The sequence below is a fragment of the Muntiacus reevesi genome, chromosome 3 (genome assembly GCF_963930625.1).
Source record: "Muntiacus reevesi chromosome 3, mMunRee1.1, whole genome shotgun sequence".
Classification (NCBI taxonomy): domain Eukaryota; kingdom Metazoa; phylum Chordata; class Mammalia; order Artiodactyla; family Cervidae; genus Muntiacus; species Muntiacus reevesi.
The window spans coordinates 90,534,959-90,543,547 of record NC_089251.1 but is presented as its reverse complement, the minus strand read 5'-3'; the positions used below and the strand labels follow the sequence as shown (position 1 = coordinate 90,543,547).

General features: G+C 49.5%; 1 protein-coding gene across 1 annotated transcript; it reads right to left on the bottom strand.

The window, feature by feature from the left end:
• Positions 1-233: 233 nt before the first annotated feature.
• On the bottom strand, positions 234-6,614 carry NOTO (notochord homeobox). The gene is made up of 3 exons (XM_065928846.1): positions 6,197-6,614; positions 2,705-2,919; positions 234-727 (listed from the first exon to the last, which is right to left on the bottom strand). The coding sequence occupies exons 1-3, from the start codon at positions 6,612-6,614 to the stop codon at positions 569-571; spliced, it is 792 nt and encodes a 263-aa protein (XP_065784918.1). The 3' UTR covers positions 234-568.
• Positions 6,615-8,589: the final 1,975 nt, after the last annotated feature.

Here is an 8,589-nt window from a genome sequence, read left to right as displayed (position 1 = left end):
CAGGAAATTGTGTGAGAGTAAGTGGGCTAAATGGTCTACCTGTCCTTTGCTCTCAATCCCACCATTTCCAATGGGGAAGAGTCTTCAATGCCCAGATACTGATTCAAGGAGTCCCTCTCCTCTACAGCCAGGTCAGGCAAAGATTAATCTCTGGAGAGGCCGGGGCTGAGGAGTTACTCCCACAGGTGAAGGGGACCCATAAGCCTTCGTAGTTACTGCATTCTTAGTGCTGAGCCTGGCACACTCTTAAGTGTTTTACAGACATCATCTCAGCCCTGGGAGGTCAAAGTTATCTACATAACCCATTCTACAGGTGGGGGAAAAAACCTCAGAAATTCAGTAACTTGGCCAGGGACATAGCTGAAGGCCAAAGTCTGTACCTGTGACCATTTGCATTATTACAACCCCCAGGGGTCGATACAGAAAAAGAGGGCTCCTGCTTTACAGTTCAGATTTTCCTGGTGCCCTTTGACCTGACAAGCCCTTCATTAAGAAATGAAACAACGAGGTTCAATGAGTGCTTCCAGGAAGAACTAGCCCAGCCTGGACTGAGCCTTTGTTGCAGTCCTCAGTTGTCCATTCCTGACTCGGGGTCTTCTCTCTGGATGCTGGTGTCGGAGCTGCTGGACGGCTCGTCTGGGGAGGCAGCCATGGCAGATGCAGTTGGCAGTTTCAGCCTTTGCTGCTTCTGATATTTGACCCTTCGGTTTTGGAACCAGACTCTCACCTATAATTGAGGCAGTGAGAAGAGATCAGAATGTGACTAGCAGTTCCCACCGCATCCCCCATTCCCACAGTGCCCACTCCTCTCTGAAAATTTACTTTTCATTCTAAGGGAAGCACACCCTTCCCTCTAATTCCAGTACTGCTCATTCACCCAAGTATTTACTGAGCTCCTGATCTGAACTCTGGAGAAGGAAATGGCAACCCACTCCAGTATTCTTGCCCAAAAAAATCCCATGAACAGAGGAGCCTGGCGGGCTACAGTCCATGGGATTGCAACGAGTCGAACACGATTGAGCACTTGTGTATTGGCTTTACTTTAAACATCCATGTCTGAGGCAGTGCTGGCCCTTCCCAGGTGATGGTGATAATGGTGAAGTACGAGCTCTGCCCTCATGGAGCTCACAGTCTAGTGGAGGGAGACTAAAAACAAACATGGAAACAAATATATAAACACAAATGAGGGTACAAATAGAAGTTTGAGCCTCCCTGAAGAACCTGCACTTAAGCTGAGGCTCAGAGGATGAGAGGCTTGCCTGCTGGGGACAGAGAAAAGCAAGCCAGGGCAGGGGAATCAAGCTTGGAGTGTCTGAGGATCAGAAAGGAGGAAAGCATGGCAGACACATCTGAGAAAGGGGAAAGCAAAGGAAGAGGAAGTGGAAGAGGTCAGTGGGGACCAGATCACCCAAAACTGTGAAGGCCATGGATTAGAAGTGTCACTTTCAAGTTTTTTAGTGGGATGTGATATAGTCCTATTTACATCAAGTACACTGCACATCTGGCAGCGGGTGAAAAATGGATATAAGCAGATTTGAGGAGACAGCTGGGGAGACTATTGCAGTGATCCAGCAATAGCTGGGGCTGCATACTCCCTTCCCTGTATCATGAGAACAGTCCCATTTGAAACTGGGGGCAGTGGAGAAAAATGAAGTGATTCCAGTTGTATCTCAGAGGTCGAGGTGAAAAGCCTGGTTGATGGATTGGAATTGGGAGAGAAAAAGGAATATAAGATGACTGAGTATTTGAGCAGCTGGGAGGACAATGATGCCATGTGTGGGGAAAGGGAAAGATTGGGGGGGCGGGGAGGATAGAATCGAGAATTGAGGTTTTGATTTGTTAAGTTTGAAATGGCTACCCTCAAGACACCCAAGTGGAGGCCCAGGAAGGTGGTTAGATGCACAAGTCAGAAAAGAGGGGTGGGCTGAAGATACAAATTAGGGAGACACTGGCTTAAAAATGGTATTTAAAACCCATGGGGATAGATTAAATCATCTAGGGAGGAAAATTTGAGGCCACAAAGAGAAGAGTTCCCTACAAAGGGAACCGAGAAGAAGGGACTGGAGAGCTGGGAGAAAAACCAAGAGAATGTGGTGTCTGGAAGCCAAGAGAACTGTGGGTTTCAAAACAGAAGGAGTGGTTGATTGTACTGAGTGGTGGGGTAAGATGAGGGAAGAAAGCATATGGTGATTTTGGCAGCATGGAGGTCATTAGAGACCTTGATGAGAAGTTTCAGTGAAATGGCAGAATGAAAGAATTCACACTGCAGTGAATTAAGGAGTAGATGGGAGGTGAGGACATGGAGAGAACATAGCCAGTTCTTGAGAAATTTGCCTGTGCAAAGAGCAGAGATAATTCACTAGCCAGAGGGGAACATAGAGTCAAGAGACTGTGTATTATTTTTAATATTTAGTCTCTTGAATACCAACTTAATTTCACTGTCAGCTCCTTATTTAGCATGGAAACATTATATTATAAAGTTCTAGATTAACACCAAGTGTTGTTTCCATAATATGAGTTCAAATAGGACTATTTTTCTCATCATGTAGAGAAGGGAGTGTGCCAGTGGTTAGGGCCGTAGGCCCTATCAGCCTGGCACAGAGAAAGAGGCCCATAAATTCCTCCCAGCCCCGACCCAGGGTTTTCTGAGCGAGCAGACCTGTCCCTGGGTGCAGCCCGAGCCCCACAGGGGCCCCGCTCTCACCTGGTTCTCTGTGAGGTTGAGCTGGGCTGCCAGCTGCGCTCTCTTCTTTCCCACTAGATTGTGCTGTTTTGCAAACACTTTCTCCAGTTCTTCCAGCTGCTCCAAGTTAAACATGGTTCGAATCCTCTTTGGGGATCTCTCAGTGTCCTGAAGGTCCTGAGCGTGGGCCCAGTCTTGGGGATCCCAAAGGCCTAGGCAGTGAACTAGCTCCAAGCCTGCAGAGCAATTAGCAGGAGGAAAGGTTAGCTGTAACCCCCTACCCTCCCATCTCTCATCAGGAGAGAGAACAAACTCACAGCTTCACTGGCCTGTCTTACCCTTGGCCAGGTAACAGCACAGCAAGAAGGCAGGATGGGGGGAGACTGCGCAGAAATAAAACAAATGAAAAAGAAGGACATGGAACTCTGCTGAATGTTATGTGGCAGCCTGGATGGGAGGGGAGTTTGGGGGAGAATGGATATACATGTTTATGTACAGCTGAATCCCTTTGCTGTTCACCTGAAACTATCACAACATTGTTAACTGGCTATACCCCAATACAAAATTAAAAAAAATTTTTTTTTAAAGACGGAACAGTGTTGTGAGATTGCTTTGGCCTCCATTATTCAAGTTAGGGGCATATTCTCTGGCCCTAAGAGGAGCTGCCAAACCTCCATCTCTCCTTTCCTTGGCTACATCAGGAAAACCCTATGAGATGAGCAGAGAAGGGACCCCCTTTTGAACAAAGAGCGAAGGTTCATCTTTTTTGTTCATTCAAATTTTTGAATGTGTACTATGATTCAGGCATAGTTCCAGGACAAAACAGAGAATCCCTAACAGCAAAAAAAAAAAAAAAAAAGAAGGCAAATAAGTAAAATATTGAGTATGTCAGAAAGTGATTAGCGCTAGTAAGAAGAATAAAGCAGGGAGGGACAGGGTAAGTGTGTGTGTGTTGGGGGGTAGGTGGAAGAGTTTGTATTAATATCTTTAGAAAGGGTAGCCACCTCACTAAGGTGACACTTGAATAGGGCCTCTATATACAGCTTGTATCCTGCACACAGGTACCCAGCTGAGAGGGTGAGTGAGTCTGGAATTCTGCCTGCCCTTTGCAAGCCTGTTCTCCCTCCCCGACAAGGTGTTGTGTTTGCATGAAGTTAGGAGGTGCCCTTTTCTAATGCACGTAAGGGTGCTATTCAGCTCATAGAGCTGTGGGCCAGCGGACATGCAGATTGGTCTACCAGGGGCAGTACCTGACTCATAACTCCAGAGGAGTGAGGAAGTAAGCCACTGGGCTAGCTTGGAGGGAAGTGTTCCAGACAGAGTTCTGGCAATGCAGTGCTAAGACTCCTCAGCTCCCACTAACCTTGGGGAGGGGCTCCAGGGCTAGCAGACAAAACTGCCCCAGTGAAGGGAGTGAGGTCTAGCTGCCTAAGACCCCTGCCACTGGGCCCAACTGGCTTACATAAGCATTAATAGCAAAATATAAGAAATCATAAATGGAGCCAGATTTAAAATATGGTATATTCTTGCAATGGACCATTCTGTGGCCTACAGAAGCTTTATGTGGACTTATAAGGGAAAATCTCTGAAACATGGTCAAGTAAAAAGAGTAAGGTGCAGAGCAGTGTGTCTAGTATAGGGGCAGGGGTTAGAAGAATGCATGTGTGTGTGTGTGTGTGTGTGTATATATATATGCATGTATTTTTACAACTACACATGCGTGTGAGCCCAGGCAGTAAAGAATCTGCCTGCAATGCAGAGACTCAGGTTCAATCCCTGGGTAGGGAAGATACCCTGGAGGAGGGCATGACAACCCACTCCAGTATTCTTGCCTGGAGAATTCCATGAACAGAGGAGCCTGGCAGGCTACAGTCCATGGGGTCACAAAGAGTCAGACACGACTAAGTGTCTAAAACACACACACACACACACACACACACACACAATGTCCAAGTATTAAACAGTATAAAATACACTGGAAGAATAAAGAAACTGGTATCTGGCTGCCTGTGGGGTGGGGAGAACCAGGTGGATAGGGAAAGGAATGGTAAACTCTTCTCCATACTATAACTTTTAGTTAACATTTTGAAGTTTGATCTGTGTAGATGTAATATCCATGCAAAAACCAGCGAGGTACTTCCCTGGTGGTCCAGTAGCTAAGACTTGGTGTTCCCAGTGCAGGGGGCCTGGGTTCAATCTCTGGTCAAGGAACTAGATTCCATGCTGAAACTAAAATATCCCACATGCCTCAACTAAGACCCAGCACAGCCAAATCAATATATATATATATATATATATATATATTATATATATATATATGTATATATATTGATTACAGTAATACAGAGTAGAAAGTTACAATTCAGACCTCAGGTGTGTGGGGACGTTAGAAAAAGGTGGCTTGGAGTGAGGGCTATGGCTCTCATGAAAGGGAAAGTGCTAATCGCTCAGTCATGTCCAGCTCTTTGCAACCCTATGGACTGTAACCCACCAGGCTCCTCTGTCCATGGAATTCTCCAGGCAAGAATACTGCAGTGTGCTGCCATGCCCTTCTCCAGGGGATTTTCCCAATTCCGGGATCAAACTGGCATTTCACAATCAGATTCTTTGCCATGTGAGCCACCAGAGGTGGCTCTCATTCTGTGGCAAGAATTTGGATAGTGCTTGGGAGACCAGGGTTTCTCTCTCACATGGGTGGGAGGAATGTCCAGCTGAAGGGAGGCAGGGAGACACAGGGTGGGGGGAACCCAAGAAAGACTGTCTTACCAGGATCTTGGTTTGGGTTGATAAGGCTTGCACTAAATTTGCTCCTGTTTTCCCTCATGGGAGCCATGGGGATGCATGAACCAGATAGCCAAAAATGGCAAAACCTCATGTAGGTGGATGTTAATGCTAGAGGAGAAAATTACCCCAATGGTTAAAGTCCCATGGGGATTTAAGTGACTGTGCTCCAGGGCCCAGAGCCCCAAGGAACCATTCTAAGAGCTGAAGGAACCTGGCTCAGAGCAGTAAAGTGGGGAAACTAAGCTCACACAGAGGTAAGCAGTGGAGGCTGTAACCCGGTCGGCTAACACCCAACAGCTCCTCGCTCTCGCTGAAGGGTACCAGTAGCAGCTGCTTCTCCGGCTGAGTTGGTCGCGCTGGGGAAATGCCTGCTCCACCAAGCGCTGTGCAAAGCAGGTGCGGCCGGGAGCAAGGACTTCCCCCACTCCCTAGTCCTGGGAGGGCCGGGCTGCCTGCAGCCCTGCGCTGATCCTGGTTGTCCGAGCCCCTCTCGGGCCTGCCCTCACCTTCCTCTCTGCACACGTACCCCCGCCCCCCATACACACCTTCTCCCACCTCAGCGGCGGGCCAGATGGTCTCCCACCCGGTCTGGGTCCCTCTCTCCGCCCGGTATCACCTGCAGGGTCAAGGGTCATACACTTGACGTCCACTCCAACCACGGGTGGCTCTCAAACTCGGGACTTCTCCTCTATCCTGTGCCCACCGTGGCGCCCGTCCGCTCCCTCGTACCTGTGACGCTGAGACCCTGGAGGCCGCAGAAGTGAGAGGCGAGGGGCCGCAGCGCAGGGGGCTGGGGGCACGGCCGGTGCAGCCCCGCGCTCAGGCCGGCGGGCAGCCACGTCGGCGGGCACGCCCCGGGCAGAACCTGGGCGGGAGGCCTGGCGGGCACGTTCCAGAGGTCCCCGTGGGCGCCAGCGGAGACTGGCAGCGGGGAGGCTGTGGGCGCGCAGGGGTCAGGTCTGGCCAGGATGGCCTCAACGGAAAAGGAGGACTCGAGGCGTCCGGGCGCGCGGGGTGGGCTTGGGTTTGCAGAGCCGCGCGGCAGCGCGGGCGACGCTGGCCCGGGAGAGCGGCTGGAGCGCGGGGGCTGGACCCCGGAGCCCGAAAGAGGGAGCGGCCGGCAGCCCCGCGGCCCGGGGCTGGGCATGGCGCGGCCCTTGCTCGGAAGGGCCCAAGGAGGGGAGCTGGGGCCTCTGGGCTGTGTGGGCAGCGCGGGAGGCGCGGGAGGACACCTGCTCTAAATAAGGGAGCGAGCCTTGTCGGCCAGGAATGGTCACAGCTGTCTCCCGCGGCTCTTAAATTGGACAGGGCGGGGCCGGGCTGGACGAGCCTTCCCTTCCCATCGCCCCGGTGGGCGCCGCCTCCCGCGGGCAGGACCCCCCGACGTTCCAAAGCCCCGGGCATATTAGCGCCCTTCCTCCTTCCTCCTAAAAAATATCCCCATCCTGTGCAGTCGGGAAGAGGACCCTGCACTCCCTGTAGCTTGCTGGTGATCCCAGGCGAGCCACCCTGCAGTGCCGCGACTTTAGGTTTTGGCTCATCCACTCACTCTCTTCGAAAGCCCTGGCCACATTCACCTATGACTGTGCAAGCCCTTAAATACAAAAATTTAAAAAATTAAAAATGGAAATATCTTGTTTAAACACTGAAAAATGAATTTCCCACCTTTTCCTGCCTGGAGAAACCGCTGTAATTATCAATTTCTTTTGTGTATTTCTAGGGACTTTCTGCACTCACGCATTACTTAAGCTCCACTGGAAAAATCTTTCCGGTATCCAAAAAAACTGGAAGGGTAATAAATACGAATTTATTGCAAATGCATGGGAGTTGGTGTCCTACAAAACCTGCCTTATATAAGGTGTAAGGCAGGCATTTGCATCTCCCTTTTAGAGTTGGATAATCGGTATTTACTGATGTCCTTGGGCAAGTTGCAAGTTACTGTTTCAATGTCTTCGTCTGTAAAATAGATAGTAATGGTAGGTGCCTCGTAGTCACATAAGAGTTAATGCACATAACCCATTTAGGATTGACCCAAGAGTACTATGCAGTGATTGCGGCACTGGAAGGAATTCCTGCCTTCCAGGTTCCTGAGTATTATGCCTCCTCAAATCAATGCCTAACATCGAAACCACTCTAGCAGGTCGAGGTGCAGTTCAGTGGCATTGTCCATAGGCGTCAGCTCTTCGGAACACCAAAATGCCCTCTGCTCTGCTAAATAAGGGCTGGAGGAAACCTTGCTGGGTTCCTGTCCCTCCCCACTTCCCACTTCAGCAAATACTGGCCCTGCCTTCTGAACAACACCCCCACCCCAGGCAGTCCCCACATGAGATTGTGGGAAAAACGAAGAACAGGTGTCCCATCTGACCCCAGGTCTAGGTCTACTGTGTTGGCCAGAGAAGGCAGGGTCAGAAATGAGGGTACAGCAATCAGAGCCCCAGGGAAGGGGCCTGGGTGGGAAGGACTGTCTCTCCTGGTGAGGTCAAATCCACTGGGAGTGGGAAAGTTCTGGACCCCATAACTTTCAAATCTTACATATACTATTTCATTTCTCAACGTGTTTCTTTCTTTTTTCCAAAAAAAAAAAAAAAAAAAAAGAATTGACTGCACTGGGTCTAGTTACCTGACAAGGGATGGAACTCCTGTTTCCGGCATTCGAGCTCCAGTCTGAGCCACTGGACCATCAGGGAAGTTCCCCTCAATGTGTTTCTTTTTGAGGAGCTTTTCTTCCAAGAGGTAGAGTCTGAGTTGACAATGCCTACCCCCAGGACCACCCAGACTGCAGTGCTAAAGTACCAAAAGTGGGCCCTATGAGGAGGGATACAGACACTGCTTTTTTTAGGCCTACAATGATAGCGACTTAGGTGGCTGGGGAACAGTGGAGCAAGATGATGGAAAATGTGGATTTTGGAGTTGGACAAACCTGGCCTCAAATCCCAACTTTGTCACTGAACTATAACTTCATATAAGTGGTCTATTTACTCTAAGCCTCATTTTCTTATAAAATGGGAATGATCTCTTAAGTGAGAAAATAATACTTACCTAATGAGCTTCTTACAAGAGTTGAATGGGATTGAGTTTTTAGCTACATGATAGCTATTGTGGGGAGGAGAGAAGCTATTTAC